This window comes from Mercurialis annua, linkage group LG3 (genome assembly GCF_937616625.2).
Source record: "Mercurialis annua linkage group LG3, ddMerAnnu1.2, whole genome shotgun sequence".
Classification (NCBI taxonomy): domain Eukaryota; kingdom Viridiplantae; phylum Streptophyta; class Magnoliopsida; order Malpighiales; family Euphorbiaceae; genus Mercurialis; species Mercurialis annua.
The window spans coordinates 72753239-72773073 of NC_065572.1; the positions used below are offsets into that span (position 1 = coordinate 72753239).

The 19835-nt window shown below is 33.4% G+C and overlaps 4 protein-coding genes across 4 annotated transcripts; 3 read left to right on the forward strand and 1 right to left on the reverse strand.

Moving 5' to 3' along the window:
- Positions 1–1481: 1481 nt before the first annotated feature.
- Positions 1482–9120, forward strand: LOC126671679 (ATP-dependent zinc metalloprotease FTSH 12, chloroplastic). The gene is made up of 19 exons (XM_050365470.2): positions 1482–1999; positions 2133–2317; positions 2535–2761; positions 2902–3179; positions 3307–3384; positions 3466–3708; positions 3776–3916; positions 4032–4199; positions 4417–4529; positions 4946–5162; positions 5671–5742; positions 6270–6389; positions 6476–6592; positions 6693–6869; positions 7166–7285; positions 7380–7454; positions 7860–7967; positions 8267–8347; positions 8463–9120. Exons 1-19 carry the CDS (start codon positions 1616–1618, stop codon positions 8538–8540), a joined length of 2982 nt encoding a protein of 993 aa, XP_050221427.1. The 5' UTR covers positions 1482–1615; the 3' UTR covers positions 8541–9120.
- Positions 9082–11369, reverse strand: LOC126671680 (peroxisomal 2,4-dienoyl-CoA reductase [(3E)-enoyl-CoA-producing]-like). Its single transcript, XM_050365471.2, has 5 exons — positions 11130–11369; positions 10780–10939; positions 10133–10302; positions 9827–10049; positions 9082–9398 (listed from the first exon to the last, which is right to left on the reverse strand). The coding sequence occupies exons 1-5, from the start codon at positions 11313–11315 to the stop codon at positions 9244–9246; spliced, it is 894 nt and encodes a 297-aa protein (XP_050221428.1). The 5' UTR covers positions 11316–11369; the 3' UTR covers positions 9082–9243.
- A 3895-nt stretch (positions 11370–15264) lies between these two features.
- LOC126675036 (DEAD-box ATP-dependent RNA helicase 36) lies at positions 15265–18070 on the forward strand. Its single transcript, XM_050369601.2, has 6 exons — positions 15265–16025; positions 16366–16688; positions 16885–17088; positions 17170–17251; positions 17519–17617; positions 17729–18070. Exons 1-6 carry the CDS (start codon positions 15399–15401, stop codon positions 17885–17887), a joined length of 1494 nt encoding a protein of 497 aa, XP_050225558.1. The 5' UTR covers positions 15265–15398; the 3' UTR covers positions 17888–18070.
- On the forward strand, positions 18000–19736 carry LOC126672973 (SKP1-like protein 14). Its single transcript, XM_050366918.1, has 2 exons — positions 18000–18098; positions 19119–19736. Exons 1-2 carry the CDS (start codon positions 18000–18002, stop codon positions 19734–19736), a joined length of 717 nt encoding a protein of 238 aa, XP_050222875.1.
- The last annotated feature ends 99 nt before the right edge of the window (positions 19737–19835 follow it).

Genomic DNA, 19835 nt, shown 5'->3' on the forward strand with positions numbered 1-19835 from the left:
AGTTTTTAGTATGTAAAAAATAACTAAATTCTTTCCAAATTAGTAGGAATGCCATCTTTTAGTTTGATTTAACTATAAAATTAAAATACTGTATTTGGTCAACATATTATTATTTAAATTTCTATCTTATTATTTTTAAAGATATTATTAATAAAATTAAGTTAATTATTTAATTATGTTCATTATAAAACCAAAAGAAAGATAAATTCAGTATGAAAAAAAATTAATGACTAAATATATTATATTTATTTTTACAAAAATTCTTAATTAATTTAATATTAATTATAAATAAAAAATTGATATAATTATAATAAATTTACTAATATGTACATTGAAGAGTTACGTTACGAGCCACGTGCATAGCACGTAATGCAAAACTAGTTTAGATAAATGTGACAACCACTTGATTTCAGTGGATGGATTATTGGATTTAATATTGGTTTTGGATTCGATGTGGATTTTAGATAGTCATATGTATAATATTAACGTGAAATTAAAATATTTAAACTTTAGGTAAGTTCATCGTGAATTTTATGTAGATTTTCTATTGTTACAATCATGTTAGATAAAAAAAACTAAAATTTTGATAGATATTAGATGGACATTTTTAATTTTATATTGTTGTATTCATTCCAAATAAAATAGTTTAAATTAAATAAATCTTACGTGATTTTTAAATGAATCTTATATTATATAGTAATGTCATATTCAACTCAAATGAACTAGATGATTTTTACAGAAATTTTGAATCGACCTTCGATTCTTATATTAGTATTATAGTCAGCAAATTATTGTCGCATCAATGTTAATCGTTTAGATTTCAACGACCGTCAACCACCGATGCACCATCGTCCTCCGCGCGCCGTCAAACCACCACTTCCTATTTTCAATAAAAACATAAAAAAATATAGGTTATAAATGGTTAAAAGACAAAATATCAAATGTAAGCTTGAAAAGTAGGTGATTAAAAGTTGAAACTTGAAATACTAATCTAAAAACAAAACCAAAATTCAGGAACCTAAGTACTAAATTCAGAGAAGTTCACACATCATCAATATAACTTTTTTTAATACTATAAAGGCAGAAGTAAGAAAAAAAATCCTCCACTTTTTTTCTAAAAATACATATTATCTCTTTTATTTTTTTGGCACAGTTAAACTCTCGTACTTTTAAAATTGAATAATTAAACCATCATTATTTTAAAAAATAAATTAATCTTTTTAATTTACTTTTAGGACACGTATTCCCTCAAAATTTTGCAAATATATTAAACATTACAATTATTTTTGAATTTTTTTTCTATATAATTATAAGAGACATGTCAGCCATTAGCGAGTGTTTTTAATGGTGTCGGATGAAAGAAGTTATTTATTCTATTTGAAAATAAAAAGAGCTTAATTATATATATATATATAAAAAATTGATCTTTACTTTTATAAAAAATACGAGTTTTTTTTTTTTTACCTTTTGTCTACTATAAAACATGAAAAAAAAAAAGAAGAATCTTTGCAATGCTAAAGTCTTGAGTTGCAGATAGATAAACCTCAAAAATCTCATGTAGAGTGTCCAAGCTTATATCAATGGCCTGCTCTTCGATACTCTAAAACCCCTGAAAATGAACTTCACAACCCCATATAACCACAATTCCCTACTCTACCCTTCCCCATTTCTACTTCAAACCACTAGAACTTCTGTTCTGCTAAAACCCACAGATTCCCGTAAAAAAACAAGCTTTACAGTATGTTCTTCTGCAAATCTAAACGGGTCAGATGGGTTTTCTTGGCCGAGTCTGACTCGGGCATTTCGGCTCGGTTCGGAGCGGTTTTTTCTCAAACTTGGTGAGTCAGTCAAGAAAGAAACTGGCTTTGATTTAGATGGGACTAATGTGAAACTGGGTGAGTTTGTGGGTTTGGTTAAGGGTCAAGCTAAAATGAGTGAGGCTGAGTTGATTCGTTTGAGGACTGAGTTTGTTGACTGGAATAGGTGGGAACATTGGAAGGTAATTTATGAATCTATATGTGAAATTTAGATACTGAAAGTCTTCAATTTTGAGCTAAAATTAGTCCATTGCAATTCCATTTGAGAATTTTATTGAGAAGCCAAGCTAAGATATAGTTGTTTGTTGTTCTCAGGACTTCAAGAATTGGAAGCCTTTAAGAGTTGGTGTGTTGTTTCTTTATATAATTGTTGTGATGTTTTCTTGTCGAAGAATTTATGTTGCTGTTCGAGCTCCGTACATTAATCGAGAAAGAAAAGAGTTGACAGAGGCTTATATGGAGGCATTGATTCCTGAGCCATCTTCTATCAATGTTAGAAAGTATGTGAATTTCTCGTTTTCTTGCAAATGAGCACTAGTTTTTGGATGATAAATATCAGGACTTAGGGATATCTATGTGTAACGCGGTTGCAGAAGTCAATTCGTCTTGTTTTTTGCTAATAAAGTGATGGAAAAAGTAAATGAACTCTTTATTAACTGGATTAGTTTGATTCACTTTTTTTAGAATAGCTTCTGAGTTTTCTCTATATAAATGTAGGTTTAAGAAAGGCATGTGGAGGAAGGGAATGCCTAAAGGCTTGAAAATGAAAAAATTTATCGAAGGGCCCGATGGAACATTGATTCGTGATACTTCTTATGTTGGAGAGGATGCATGGGATGATGATCCAGTGACTCCTGAGGAGAATGTTAAACAAGTTATTGACAATCATATGAGGTTAAATAAAGAAGAAAAGAAAGTACTGAAGGAAGATTTGGGCATTTCAGGTTAATCTGCGATTATGTTTAAATACGATGCATACTTTGCTTTATGTCCTGATTCTTAGGTTTGATTATCCATGTGCATTCTTGATCTTATTGTTCTGACACTGTCTATGTATTGGCATTTTTTCATGTTTGTTTCTCAGGTGATGCTCAAAAAATGGAAGGAAATTGGCGTGAAAGGCTTCAGAAATGGAAGGAGATACTACAAGAGGATAAAGTAGCTGAACAGTTTGATGCTGAAAATGCAAAGTATGCAGTTGAATTTGACATGAAAGAGGTTGAAAACAGTCTCCGTAAGGATGTGGCAGAAAAGGTAATTGAAACACAGGGAGCCAGGGCTTTATGGATATCTAAGAGATGGTGGCGCTATCGTCCGAAGCTTCCATACACTTACTTCCTTCAAAAGCTTGATTGCTCTGAGGTATGCATTCCTCTTCTTCATTTGATGTGTAAGTTCAAATTTACTCTTTCCAGTCCAGAAGTCATGTAAAGAGACTAGTAAACATAAACAGACTGGCTGGTTCATGCTATTAGTTTTTTTTCTCCAGATAGCTGCTGTTGTCTTCACAGAAGATCTGAAACGGCTGTATGTAACTATGAAAGAAGGCTTTCCATTGGAATATATTGTAAGTTTTTAGCACATTGTTATCATTAGAGCAAACTACATGCTTTGATGCTTAGAATTCCTACTTGTTTACATTGGATAGGTTGATATTCCCCTTGATCCATATTTGTTTGAGGCCATCTCGAGTTCAGGTGTTGAAGTAGATCTCCTCCAAAAGCAGCAAATCCATTATTTTCTGAAAGTTGTGATTGCATTGTTGCCTGGGTTATTGATCCTGTGGCTTATAAGGGAGTCTGTGATGCTATTACACATCACTTCTAATCGTTTTCTGTACAAGAAGTATAATCAACTTTTTGATATGGCATACGCAGAGAACTTTATCCTGGTATTGCTCTAATTACTGTTGATGCTTTCATTTTGTACATGCCATTTCTGATTATCCTATGTACCAGCCAGTTGGAGATGTGGGTGAAACAAAATCAATGTATAAGGAAGTGGTACTCGGCGGTGATGTTTGGGACCTTCTTGATGAATTAATGATATATATGGGCAATCCTATGCAATACTATGAAAGAGATGTGAAATTTGTTCGGGTAATGGTTTATGATTTTAGTAAATAGATGCAAGTTTCATGCAGATTGTTTGATTTGATAATCTTGTAGCCCTTCTTTGGTAATACAAAATACATCATGGCTATATGCATGACAGGGTGTTCTTCTCTCGGGACCTCCTGGAACGGGAAAGACCCTCTTTGCGCGGACACTTGCAAAGGAAAGTGGATTGCCTTTTGTTTTTGCTTCTGGGGCAGAGTTTACAGATAGTGAAAAAAGTGGCGCAGCAAGGATAAATGAAATGTTTTCCGTTGCTAGAAGAAATGTAAGCGATTACCATTTTAATTTGCAAGTGCAATGAGTATCTATGGTATTTCTCTAAAATTAATTAAGGCTAAATGGCCATAATTTTTTGTTCTTTTCTTATTTTATCCTGCAAATGCTGCTAAATGATCAATTGTACTTCTTATCTAGAAAGGTACAGATGTTTATTATGACATATTCTCTATAAAGGTACAGATACTAGTCATGTGTATATGCAGGCTCCTTGTTTTGTGTTTGTGGATGAAATTGATGCTATAGCTGGAAGGCATGCCAGGAAGGACCCACGGAGAAGGGCAACATTTGAGGCTCTGATTGCTCAACTTGACGGGGAGTGAGTATATTACCTCAGCTTTTCATTTCTCTCTTTTATTTTTTTGTGCAGCGTAAAAAATCACAAACTTTAGCGTGTTTTGCAAATTTAACACAAACTTTTAATTTTGGCAAATTAATACATCAACTTTCAATTTTTTTGCAATTATAGCACCGATCAATTTTCCTTCAGAAAAATAGAGAAAAATGATGATGTGTACACCAGGATAACCACACTTCCGGCGTTCACATTAGTATTTTTCTGACGGAAAATTGATTGGTGCTAAAATTGCAAAAACTCAGAAGTTGATGTATTAATTTGCAGAACTTGAAAGTTTATGTTAAATTTGCAAAACACGCTAAAGTTCGTGATTTTTTTACGCCATTAAGTCTTTTTTATTTTATGTACATTTTCACATTGAGCTTTATCTCAAATAGGAAGGACAAAACTGGCGTTGATCGGTTTTCATTAAGACAAGCTGTGATATTCATTTGTGCTACCAATAGGCCAGATGAATTGGACCTGGAATTTGTTCGTTCAGGACGTATTGATCGCCGTTTGTACATTGGCTTGCCAGATGCAAAGCAAAGACAGCAGATTTTTAGTGTGCATAGTGCAGGAAAGCAGCTTGCGGAAGATGTAGATTTTGGAAAGGTAAGTCGTGCCACTTACTACTTCACAGTTCTTTACATATGATCAGGGAACATTTGTTTGGTCATGGTAGTGTAGGTTGTGGGGAATGGAGTTTTAGTTAATTTTTTGATTAAAGGACTATCCAATGCATATAACTTTGCTCGCTTATCATTTTATTGAAATCCCTATTAAAAAATTGAACATTTATAATTTTAACTAATATATACTAAAGTTTTCAATAGACAGAAATTTTTCCGCGGTCTATAATTGATTTAGGATAGAGTTATTTGAATAGACTTCTTGCATCGCAGTTGTTAGTGAAAGGGAAGTTATCACTGTGCAACTTCTCATAATCAATTTTCTCATATGGCTAATTCTTTAAGTTTGAATTAATGAACCGAAATTTTATGTTTGATCTACTGATTTCTATGATTCTACAATTGATTTCTCTTTTTGATTTTTCAAAGGTTTTCACTTGGATAATGTTCAAAGTGGGAATACTAACCTCTCTTCTTCTATTTTACTGCAGCTGGTCTTCCGTACAGTTGGCTTCTCCGGGGCAGATATCCGGAATCTTGTCAATGAAGCTGCAATCATGTCTGTAAGTGTACTCTTGTCAATGAAGTTACAGTCATCTTTGAGTTTCAGTTAAAAAAAAAATGTCTCTCTCTCTTTATATATATATATATATATATATATATATATATATATATATATATATATATATATATATATATATATATATATATATATATATATATATGAGCATTGTATGCGGATCTGAGCATGGGTTTTCCTATAGCTTTCTCTGGGTGTTATTCTCCCTGAGCACTTCTTTAAGAAAGAAAAAAAGGATTGCTTATCTCAGGTTTAGTATGGAAATCACTTTTTCTTATAGTAAGGTAAGCTGTGAATGCTGTCTCAGTTGAGGTTGAACAGTAAGAACATAATGTCTCATATAATCTCTGAGTATCCGACAAAAAAAAATCTCTAGTACAGAATGTCTCATATAATCTCTAAGTACAGAATGTCTCAGATAATCTCTAGTGGAGTTGAGCTGTCATTCGTGCCAATGGTTTCCTTAATATCTTTGCAATTTGGGAAGACATAGTTTACTTCATGTTACAGGTGAGGAAAGGGCATTCCGAGATCAGCCAGGTAGACATTGTTGATGTTTTAGATAAACAATTGCTTGAAGGCATGGGCGTACTTCTCACAGAAGAAGAACAGCAGAAATGTGAAGAAAGTGTAAGAATGTCCGTTGTTCTTTGCAGTACGTACAACGTAATTCTGCCTTAATCCTTAATCATATGGCTGGCATATTCTCATATTAGGTGTCATTTGAGAAGAAGAGACTTCTGGCCGTACACGAAGCTGGTCATATATTGTTAGCTCACTTGTTTCCTCACTATGATTGGCATGCTTTTTCTCAGCTCTTGCCAGGAGGCAAGGTGGATATTCTTTGAATCGAACTAATTATTAAATTTATGATGGATGCTATTGAATTATTAACAGCTTTCTTGTTCGTCACGTTCTCTTTTCTATGTGCAGGAAACTGCAATATCTGTGTTCTATCCCAGAGAAGATATGATAGACCAAGGCTATACAACCTTTGGCTACATGAAGATGCAAATTGTAGTAACTCATGGTGGACGGTGTGCTGAACGGCTTGTTTTTGGTGATGACGTTACTGATGGAGGCAGTGATGATCTCGAGAAGATAACGAAGGTAAAATTTAAATGCTGATTCCATGTTCGTATAAAATGATGTTGGTCTGCTTAAGGGCCTGGTAACCTGCCAACTAATCTGTAAGCAAACTAATCATAAATGATTGGTAAACTATGTCACATATATATTTTTTAGCCAAAACTGTAAAATGAAAAGAAGAAACCCAACAATAAAAAGGAGATGTAAGTTTTATAGGTTTTGCATGTTTTGGATTCCCTGAAAGATTATCATATATTTCATTGACGGGCCTTCTGGTTTAAAGCTGTGATCCTTATCAACTTGACTGGTCTTTCCAGATTGCTAGGGAGATGGTAATCAGCCCTCAAAATGCAAGGCTGGGCCTTACTCCTCTAACAAAAAGAGTTGGACTCATGGATCGACCAGATAGCTCAGATGGCGGGTTGATAAATTATAGGGTAAGCTTACTCTTTTTCCAGCATCATCATGTTGCATTTTTATTAGATTTAATCTGGTTGCTGAACCAGTTTTTGTTCTTCTTTGTGATCTTAGTGGGACGACCCTCATGTAATTCCTGCCGACATGACACCTGAGGTATCTGAGCTCTTTGTTCGAGAGTTGACAAGGGTAAGTTTTGCTTTCTTTTATCTTACATAATTGACATGTATACAGCTAGTGCATAAAAAGATGAGATGAGATTGTTGTGATGAGTTGTTTCGTATATGGCCAATAAAAAATGTGCACATAACGAATTATTAAGGCAGTACTCTAGATTCCCAAAATTAATCCCTTCAAAAGAAGCAAAGTTTATCTTTGGTGAGATATTTCAAGCATTCAGCTATGCAGATCTAATTAATTATAACTTCAAATAGTGCTAAGAGAATCACTCCTAATGCTCTGTTAACTAGTTTAGGTAATGAAAAACTTTTGAACTTCTTGGCTTGAACATTCTACTCTTCATGTCAGTGTTGCCTTTTGGGTGTACCAAATTTCTCTTTTTACTGAAATAATGAGGCTATATTTTCATGGCAGTATATTGAAGAAACGGAAGAACTTGCAATGAAAGGACTGAGAAACAATATCCACATTCTGGATGTGATTGCCAAGGAACTGTTGGAGAAGTCGAGGATAACTGGACTGGTACAGTCCATGATACTTTTGGTTTGATTATGGATTTTCGTGAATATTATTTTACAACTATTATCTGTTCCAAGTTCCAACCAACTAATCCTTAAGTTTAATTGATGCTTCGGTCATGAGCCATGACTCTAGTTTGTAGGTCTATCACGCACATTAATCCTTCTGTGAATTTTTCCTTTATTCTGCTGGTTTAGATTTTAAAACGGTTACTATCAAATGCTTGGATTTATATTAAATAAAGTGCAAATGTGATTCTCTCTGTATTTGGTATTCAAGCTCTGCTCTTGAAACGTTTTCAGGAAGTTGAGGAGATAATGAAGGGACTTTCTCCGACAATTTTTGAAGATTTTGTAAAGCCATTCCAGATAAACTTGGAAGAGGTACTAGTCTTTTCATTCCGGAAGCCATTGCTGCTGATTTCAGCCATTGCACCTTGTTTATCATTCAAGATTAATGACTAATCATCAATCTTTCCTTGTGGGTTAAATTTTACAGGAGGGACCATTGCCTCACAATGATAAACTACGATATCAACCATTGGACGTGTATCCTGCCCCACTCCACAGATGTTGATCAGACACCAAAGGCGGAACATTTATTTATTAACTTGGATCTTGAAGGATCTCAATAGTCATCCACTTAGTTCAAAAAAGTGAACGTCAGCTGCAGTGTTGAAAAGATATTCATCCATGTTCTTGAGCTCAGAGTTGGAATGGTTTTCCCAACTAAAGAGAAGTAGATTTACAGGCACGGTTCTTCATCTATGTTCTTGAGCTACCACAGTAAAAATCCGTGCATCATGAGGTGACATCAAGTATCTTCTGGTGATAGAAAGAATCCTGAAATGGGGCATAACAGTTATAGCATATTAGCATGGAGTATGCCAATTGAATGTTATTTAGCAGTCTGTGAATGCATTGGTATAGAAAGTTCAGTTAGAAAAAAAAAAGTCGGTGTACATTAATTCATGAGTCGAGTTTTATACTCAGAGAAATGTGTTCTTTCTATTTTTGATTGAAACAAAATCCAGCTGTTATAGTTTTGTGCTTTTTAACATTCATTGTAAGATTCACTGATAAAATTTGAAACTATTTCAAATATGTTGAGAAAGAAATAAAATGAAATAGAGATCCTTTGTTTGTTGTTTTTATAAGACCTGCAATGCAAGTATATGGTTCTATGGAATACATTATACATGGTAATTGCTACAATGGCTCCAACGAAAAAATAAGTATAAAACACATTTTTCAGCAGTTCATGTGATTATACTGCTAATTTAAAGCTTGCTAGATGGGACCCCAACAGGTGCATCTCTGGATCTCTTCTCCACGGATCGAGAAAGCTGCTTGACAGCTTCTTTTGGTAGATGTCGGGGGCGGCTCAGCCAAAGTCCACCATCTACAGCTACAGTGGTTCCGTTGACAAATTTACCTTCAAATTTTTTGTAAACCCGTTAGTTTTTCAAATTCAACAAAATAATTCCCACTCTAAAAAGGAAATTAGGGATATTCTTGAAAGAAAATCTTGACAAATGCAATGCAAACTTGACTCTAAATCTTCGAACTTGACAATTAAGTTCCTTAATCTGATAGCTATTTTCTTCTTACAAAGATGCTAATAATGTTAGGATTTACTCAAACCTATCATATACCAACATAGTATAAGAGAGCAAGTGTTGAATGCAGCACGGGAAGAACAAATTACTACAATTATGATGCATTAACCAAATCTCAAAAAAGTACATTCTAAATTGACTAAAGCGTACAGCTAATGCTACGGATATAGATTTAAATTAGTGATAAAAGTAAAGTAAAGCAAGAGTTAAAATTAGATAGAAGTAAAGTGAATAAGGTTCAAACCCGCATCAGAAGCAAGGTAGAGAGCAGCCATAGCAATGTCCCATTTCTCTCCAAGTTTGTATAGTGGCATGTGGTCTCTTGCTTTGCTATTTATGTCATCAGGTGCAAGTTTCGTCATGCCAGGGGTATCACCAATAGGGCCAGGAGCAATCCCGTTAACTCTAATATCATAATCCGTGCCCCACTCCAATGCCAGGTTTCTAGCAATAGCATCAACGGCTGCCTATTGGAAAAATGACATTGTAAGAACTTTTTTCAACTTGATATGGCAAAGATACTACCCAACTGATAAGCCATCGGACGAACCTTTGCAGCAGATACATGTATTTGATACCAAGCTGCTGTATAGTGCAAAGTAGCACTAATATTTAAAATAATTCCACCACCGGAGGAGGTTCGTCCCGGCGCTCCTTTCTTGAGATACTTGAGTGCTTGATGGCACATTGTGAAGGTGCCAACAGCATCAATATCCATAACTGTAACAGATGGATAAAACAACAGCATTTAGGTCAACACTTGAAACAATCTACAGTCAATAAGTGTATCAAAGGTGGGCATATCCGGTTATCTATACAGCAAGAGAACATCGAAATCAGGAATGTCGAAAAATAAATGGCAAAATAATTTTTTTACAAGAATAAGTTATAAATGTAGAATCTCGGGGTTTTAGAAGCATTTCGGGAAACAAAACGAAGCACCAAAACAAAGAATTTGATAAGTTCCCGTGCAACATAGCAAGTGACTAAATGAGCATATTAATGATGCAACAACAATTTACTTAAGGATTGATGTTTTAATTGAGGAACCGTGTCTCTACATTTTCACTAATTGATCGATGACATGCCATGATTGACGAGTAATTTTCTGTTTCTTCATTTTGATATTTGTTTTTAAACCTTTCCAGACCAAAAGAACTCTCTAATTACAAAGAAATGCACAATTAGTTACAAAACCTGTTCGAAATCCATTAGGAGACAAATCCTCAGGCGACACGAGAAAATTGCCAGCTGCAGCATTGACAAGAATGTCAATCCTACCAAAATGTTTAAATGTAGATTCCACAACTCTCTCAGCATCTCCCTGCTTCCTAACATCCCCTACAAAGCCAACAGCCTGCAAACATAGCAGCATAGAGAACACATAAACATTACAAATCAGGTCAATCACATACAATCATCAAAACAAGTGGTTGCTAAAAGGGATAAAGCAGGTAGATCAGAGGAAACATGTGAAATGAGATCAAACCCAAGAAAAAGATGGATTTTTGAATTGAGGGTATGAATAAAGATTGATTCTTTCTTACAGGGATGTGAAGGGAATTGAGAGTGGAAACAGCAGAATCAAGAACATTTTTGCGTCTGCCCATGATGGCAACAGAGGCACCATGTTTTCCGAACTGGGTAGATATCTCAAACCCAATTCCAGACCCACCTCCTGTGATCAAGGCCACTTTTCCCTTCAGTATATTACCCTTAAATGGTGACTCCATCCTCTCAATTCTCAATTCTTCCCTTTCTAAAAAACAAAATTTAACTTGTAATTCACCAAAAAAAATTGAACTTTCACTTCTTTAACCAGAGTTTTAGGACATGTGAGAACCACGTGCCTTCACTATGACAACAATAACAACATAATTAAGTGGGTTAATTAAAAACTAAAAATTTTACTTATAATTTGAATACAACATCTCCATTTGGTATTAATTGTCACCACTTTCACACAAATAGTGTATTTCGTGTGGTGATGCATTCGTGCCATTTAGCATTTCTCAAACAAGAAACACAAATTCAAGATTAGAACCCATGATTATGATAGGTTTTTTTGGAAAGAAGCAATTTGAGGCATTTCTTCACCATCTATTATGGCCTTACCATTGTCAACCGCCTCCTCCGCGGCGGTTACTCCATCAAAATTATTGTTCATATTCAAAGCAAAAAGGAGGATTTGCTTCTCCAAACATTCAATAACATCCCACATTTGGTGATTATCTCATTTCCGAAGATTGTTCGATTCCGGTAATGTTACTAGCCCTATTTAGTTTAAAGATTTAATTTTAGTTTTTTTGCATATTTAGATTAACTTTTTGCTATTCTCTTGTAAAATCATACATTTAGTTGATATGAGTTTATCGAATTCGTTTTCTTGTTCGTGTTCATTGACTCACCGACCAACTTTCACTTCATTTCAATTTGAAATAACTGTCATTTCGTTTATGAAAATGAAAAAATAATTATTTGTTTCTTTCATGTAAGACCAAAATTTTATATGTTGTACATCATTTCCTTAATATCTATGGAAGTGATCTGGATATTCTTTCAGTACTATTAATGATGTTTTTTTTATACTTTATCTCACTTTACTTTCTTACGTTTAATTCCTGTTTTTTTAGAGTTTCATATATTTATCTGCAACTTTTGTCTAAATGCACAGACTAGTGTGTGATGGTTCATAAATTTATTTTCATGGCAAATATGAATAGGATTTTAAGTATGTAATTTTAAAAAATTAAAAATAAATCTTAAATTTCCCTATTTCGTCACGTTGTTTGATTACTTGAATTGACAATGTGATATAAATTTTATACCCGTCGATTTTGTGCCGTTCTTTTACGTATGTACGTTGCTTCTGTTCGATCATGAATGAGTTTTGCCATAATTGAAAGAGAATTGGGTCCTAAATATGGTTCACGTGAAGGTACTGTTCTCATTTTCCAAAATTTGTCTTTTGATTAATTAATGGTATTAATTATTTAGACTACATGCAATTGACAGAAGTTAGAAACGGGCCCTTTCTAGTAGAGAATCAATTTGTTTTCTTTCTTTATCATATTCATACGCCATAATGTCAAGGAAGTAACAGCGGAGGATCTTCTTCTCCATATGTCTTTATCATTTGTTTTCATAATGGTAAGTGGTAACTGTTTTCTCTTTTTAATTAGTTATTTACTTTTGAAGATAATAACTGCTTTTATTGTTAATCTTTTAAGTTATCATCAATTACATGAATTGCCAACAATAAATTAAAACCGTTAGATTTGCTTTTTTATAGTAATTATATTAGATTTGTTGCAAATAATTTCCTTTCTCACAAATCATCCACTTGAATATTATTCAACTTTCGTGTAGTTGCTTCAATTTTGCATAAGATTTTACATTTTTATTTAAATCAGTTTTTTTTAACAAAAAATGTGTTTTTAATTTTTAATTTTCAATTTTTGAATTCATATTTTATGTATTTCATCATTCATTGCTATTAATCAAATGCACAAATATCTTGAGCTATTATAAGGCGAATTCTAACGAGGATATTAAATATATTGGTGTACTTCGTTTGAGGTTTTGTACTCCTTGTGAGGTTAATGTACTCCTTGTGAGGTTATTGTACTCCTTGTGACGTTTTGTACTCCTTGTGAGGTTATTGTACTCCTTGTGAGGTTATTGTACTCCTTGTGAGGTTATTGTACTCCTTGTGAGGTTTTGTACTCCTTGTGAGGTTATCGTACTTTTTGTGAAGTTATGTACTCTTTGTTAGGTTATTGTATTCCTTATGAGATTCTGCATTATTCGAAATAATGTTTTGGATTAATTGACAATTTTTAGTTTAAATAGTATATCTAATTACCTTGTATGATCATGCTACTTCTTATCAAAGTAATTTGATAGTATAATTAGATTATCCTCAAGAGAGAATAATCGTTTCATGAATTAGAAACCGATCCGTATCTATAACCACTAAGTGGTGACAAAATTATTATTTTCTTTTTCAGAATTTGGTACTAAAATTATATGTTTTTTTATTATTTATATATTGACTATGTAAAATTAGTATAAAATTGACTTTTTTATTTTAATTTTTTTAATAAAAGTGTAACATATAAAGTGTCTTGAAATTTGAAAAAACATTTTTAAGTATCATTATAGTAAGTGGTTTTTGACAGATCAAATTCATTTGAATTATTATTTACTAATTGGTGTTCTTGATTAATATATTTGTTTTCTCTATATATTTTATTATGAGTTTTTTTATCATAAACATTATAGACGATGGAACATTAACTGTATATTACTAATTTTTTGTATGCTCATGAGAGGTTAAATTTAATGAGTTTTTAATTTATGTCAAAATAAGAAACACGGTTTTTAGAATGTGGGATGATAACAAAAAATAAATTTTCAGAATCAGAAAACAGTTATTATCTATATGTTCTTTATTACCTTTCATTCCCAATATGGGTGATTTTCTCTCCCTATGTAGGTGTTTATTTTTTCTGCTAAACTCCTATATAACACTTATCAATAAACTTTTTAAAAAAACTACTTAATTTAAAAAATACGATAACTTAATTAAAATAATTATTTAATTATTACTTAAGTTTTTAAAACGAAACCTATTTCATAAGAGGGGCCTCTCAATTGGCCCCTCTAACTCCTATTCTCGGTAGATAAATCGAGAGGACTCCTTCAATATCAGGTATGATTATATTAAATTATTATTTTATTTTTATGAAATAAATGAACAGGTACACTTGGCAAATTCTTTCTGGATAGTTTTTTCAATCTACGCTACTACATGTTACAATAAACTCACAAGGTACTACTATTATCATATCATTTTTACTATTGGTACGTATCTTGATCATTTTTAATATTGTCAATTTATTTTATCGTTCTACCATTTGTTTAACAAATTATTTAAACTATGGTTTATATATATTTGTTAAATAAATGTGTATTTGGATGGCTCATATTGTAGCTACAAAGTCCACTTATTATTATTTGTTTAAAGAATGGCTCATTTCCTTCATGGGGTGGTCATTCTTCTATATATTAATATATTGTTATCTCTGGAAAAAAAAAAAAAGTGGGTTAATTAATTACGAAGAAATGATCAACTTTTAGCGGTTTTACCGCTTTAATCCTAACGTTTAAAAATTGACAAAATAAATCACAACCTTTGCAAATTTTATAGAAATATGCATAAAATTAATCTAACATTCTTTTCTTTTTATATGGCATGTTTAAAATCATTGGCATAATAAGAAAATATGTTTGTGAATGGAGAAATTTTTAGGTAGACTCAGTCCACCACGTCATCCGTGGACTAAACCTATCACATTATGACACGTCATTAAAATAATGGCACTATCGTAAATTACTATTCAAAAATGTAAATAAGTAATAAACAAAATTACAATAGTGCTATTATTTTAATGACATGTCATAATATAATAGGTTATTCCACAGATGACGTGGTAGACTGAGTCTACCTAAAAATTTCTCGAATGAATGATCCTAAAAGTGCCACATCCCTAAAAACCAAAAACCAAAAGTCAATTAGTTCGATGCATTTTTGTCCAAAATTTGGAGTTTATTTTGCCAACTTTTAACATTGAAATTAAAGCGCTAAAACAGAAAAATATTGAGCATTTTTTTGTAATTAATGCAAATTAAAATCTGAGCAGAAAATTCCCGGGAAATCACAGAAGAAAAACCCTAATTGAGATTACAGTTGAAAACTTTCTTCTGAAAACAGGAAAAAGTTGTTCACTTTATTCAATCTGAACAATCCCGAAATGGAGCAAGAAGAAACCCAAGTCGACAAAGATTTTCCTCTCTTCTCTAAACCATCAGAAACCCATAAACCAATTCAAACCATTAAACCCCTGAAAAACCAAAACCCTAAAAATGACCCTCAAACCCCACAAATCGAGAAGGTCAAATACACCAACAATCCTGATTCCATCTCAGCTGATGAAACAACTTTTCCCAAGCTGGGTCTGGCTGAATGGGCGGTTCAAACCTGCAAAGAGCTGGGTTTGAAGCGGCCAACGCCAGTCCAATCCCATTGCATACCACAAATATTGGCGGGTAAGGACGTGCTAGGGATTGCACAGACGGGTAGTGGTAAAACGGCGGCGTTTGCGCTGCCAATGCTGCACCGTTTGGCAGAGGACCCATTCGGGGTTTTCGCACTCGTGATTACGCCTACTAGAGAATTGGCTTTTCAATTAGCGGAGCAGTTTCGCGCATTGGGGTCTTGTTTGCATTTGCGGTGTGCTGTGGTTGTTGGTGGTATGGATATGCTGACTCAGGCTAAAGCTTTGATTAGTAGACCTCATGTTGTTATTGCTACGCCTGGGCGAGTTAAGGTTCTGTTGGAGCAGAATCCTGACATTGCTTCGGTTTTTTCTAAAACTAAGGTAGTTTTTGTTATCCTTTCTAACTTTTTGTTCTTTAATAGCTATAAGTTTCAAATTCAGGCTAGGTTTTAGATATTGTTGTCTAAAGTATTTGGCTTGCATTATCATACAGCAACTTAGTTAGGAAAGCTTATGCTTTGTTTGGAATAGGTCGATTTGACTGAATTCCTGTAACTTTAGACTTTGCGAACAATGGGATTACACGTTATTATAATGTTGACTTGAAAATTGTATTAATTGTGGTTTTCAGAGGAATAGCGAAGGAAGATTTTTTGCTTGGTGACTAATGAAATGTTCGTTTGCACTTTTTTTTGTTGATTTGTGTTCTTGTCGCTATTAGTTCCTAGTTTTGGATGAAGCTGATAGAGTTCTGGACGTTGGATTTGAAGATGAGTTAAGAGTTGTGTTTCAGAGTTTACCAAAAGATCGTCAAACGTTATTGTTTTCTGCTACAATGACAAGTAATTTGGAATCACTGCTTGAGGTTTCTGCGAATAGGGCATACTTTTATGAGGCTTATGAAGGCTTCCAGACAGTTGATACTCTTAAACAGCAATACGTTTTCGTCCCTAAGAATGTCAAGGATGTTTATCTTGTTTACATTTTATCTAAAATGGAAGATATGGGTATTCGATCTGCCATGATATTTGTTTCGACCTGCAGGTATAAATTTCTTGGTTCCTAACTTAACTTTTCTTGATTCTTTCCTATGTTTGTAATTAGTGTTGCATGGCTACATACCGTAATTGCATGCATTACAAAATATGCATATGTACTACTAAGATGTAGTAATATCTATAATTGACTCCTGTTAGTTCATTAGCTCATTGTTTGTTTTGTCCATTTGATGTGAAATCAGGACTTGTCATCTTTTAAGTTTATTACTGGAAGAACTTGATCAGGAACCAGCAGCATTACATTCATTTAAATCACAGTCTCTCAGACTTTCTGCACTACATCGATTCAAATCTGGACAAGCTTCGTTATTGATTGCAACTGATGTTGCCAGCCGTGGTTTGGACATTCCTACTGTTGATCTTGTTATCAATTATGATATTCCAAGGTTACATTTCTGGATTATTTTCCGTTTCTTGCTCTGAAAGTGTTTTTTTTTATTTTAGATGCTAATGGCTGGACGATGCAGGTATCCAAGAGATTATGTTCATCGTGTTGGGCGTACTGCTAGAGCAGGCAGAGGAGGACTGGCTGTGAGTTTTATTACTGAGGTAATTAACATTCATCTAGGAACTCATATTTGTAAATTTTAACACCCAGATTGCTCTTTTCAACCTATATTTAATGCTATCGATTTCTTCTTTCTCTGTCCTGATGGTATCCCAACTTTGCACTACTAGTGGTATCCGTAGACGGATACATAATTACTTATACTAGCATATATAATTTTAATCTCCGTATTAGTGGGGAATCTTTGATGTGGTTGTTTTCCTGCTGCACATTGCTTATATATATTTATGTGTGCACGAAATTTGCAGAACGATGTAGATCTCATTCATGAGATAGAAGCTGTTGTTGGAAAACAAATGGAGCAATTTGATTGCAAAGAAAACGATGTTCTTTCCGATATTACAAAGGTAAGATTTACATACTTCTGTCATGAAGAATTAAGAAGTAACAAAAAATCAAAGTTTGAATATGATAATGTCCAATCCAAGCTTCTTAATATAATATGTTACATTATGCAGGTTTACAAAGCGAAACGGGTGGCGACGATGAAGATGATGGATGACGGGTTTGAGGAGAAAGAGAAGGAAAGGAAAAGGCAAAAAGTGAAAACAATGGAAGAAAAAGGAATGTTAAAGAAGAAGAGAAAGAGAAAAATACCAAAATCTGCAGATAAATAGACTGAAATGTAAAATTATTCAATTAATCCAACAAGTTACTCCTTCCATCCCATTCTATTTGAGAAAATTTTCCATTTTTTCAGCTTATCGATTTCATGGAATGAAACGAAAAATGCAGATGGCATTGGCAGTTCTTCGTAGCATAATGCAAAATTCAGATAAGAATGTTTTTCTTTGTTTTGATTTTCCTTTCAATGCGAACATTCTTAGAGTCAGAATATCATAACTTGAAGTGCTTATCAGCTTTCAATACGAACATTCTTGGAATTGTTATCAAATTATACGAAAATATTTATAAACGGTCTCTGGATTTTTCTTGTCTCAGCAGTTTTCCTCAAATTGTAATTTTATAATAGTATAAGATAAAGTATCTCATGTCAAGAATTTGTTTGTCTGTCGAAACAAGTTTTTATTGCAGTGACGTAAACGTTTAACCGATATGTGGAGCTATTACTCTAAAAAAATGTAAGAAATTATTTTACTCTCGACTTTTTAGAGATTAAGAGAACGAAATATAATTTTTTTATTTACCTTTAAAATGATATTTAGTGATTGTAATCTGTGTGTATTTTTTGATAACTGGAAGGAAAGAGGAGTGCTTGTGGGAGAAAACGGACTCACGACTTAGCAGTTTGTCATCCAATGTTTATATCATTTGAGTTATAGTTTATTGGTCTAATTTTTGTATTAGATAACTGTTTAAATCACAAATTAAAATCTATAAGCTTACTGCTAAAAAAAATAGGTGAAAATTTCCCCAAAATTCAAGACCGTAAAATTTACTATATATAGCCTAGGCAGAAGGTACAAAAAATCTCTCGAGTTTTTTTCAAAAATACAGATCAGCCCTTTTAATTTATCTGGGCACAATTAAGCTCCCGTGTTTTTAAAATTAAACAATTAAACCCTTTTATTTTAAAATCGAATAAATAAACCCTTTTAGTTTACTTTTGGTACACTTACCCCCTCAAATTTTTGGTAAATATTTTAAATATTAAAATTATTTTTAAACTTTTTTGTTATATGATTATGAGAGATATGTCAGCCATTAACGAGTGTTTCTAATGGTGTTGGATAAAAGGGGTTATTTATTCTATTTGAAAATAAAAAAAGCTTAATTATACCCCAAAAAAATAAAAGGATCGATTTATACTTTTGTAAAAACTATGAGGATTTTTTTTTTGTACCTTTGCCTATAAGCCTAATATAGCAGTTATTCTTATTCTCTCAGATAATTCCCAAATTTCTCGTAACAAATTTCCACATGTCGTCCCCCACCGTCAATCAAAACCTCGACGCACTCTACGCCGCCTCAGCTGCTCCTCCTCCGGCCATCTCCGGAAAGAAAATCACACTGAAAACAGAGGAAAATAGCCTCGTCGAAGTGGAAGAAGAGGTAGCAATGGAATTCGCAATCGTGAAAGACCTCTTCACCGCTGAAGAAGAAGGAAAATCATCAACCGGAACAGTCGTGCCGCTGCCAAAAGTCTCCGCGAAAACTCTGTCGCCAATAATCGCCTACTGCCGGAAGCACTTGGAGATGAGAAAATTGAAGCAGGACAAGAATAAAGATATGAAGGAAAAATGTGATAAGGCGTTCGTAAAACACTTGAACAATGAGGATCTTAAGGAGATTTTATTAGCAGTTAATTACCTTGAGATTAAGTATCTTTTCGACGCGCTTAATACTGCGATTGCTGAGCGGATTTCGAATAAGAGTGTTGAGTACGCTAGAAGGTTTTTTGGTATCGAGTGTGATTATACTCCTCAGGAACTGCACAGGCTTCGTAATGAGACTAGCTGGGCTTATGAACGTCTTGATTCTGACGACGACGATTTCGTCTTCTAGAGGATGATCTATCTTCAGGTTCTTTTTTTACTTTTAGAGCTATTAATCAGTTTTACTATGCATATTAGGGTTTAATTGTTGGCCTAATTATCTAAAAAA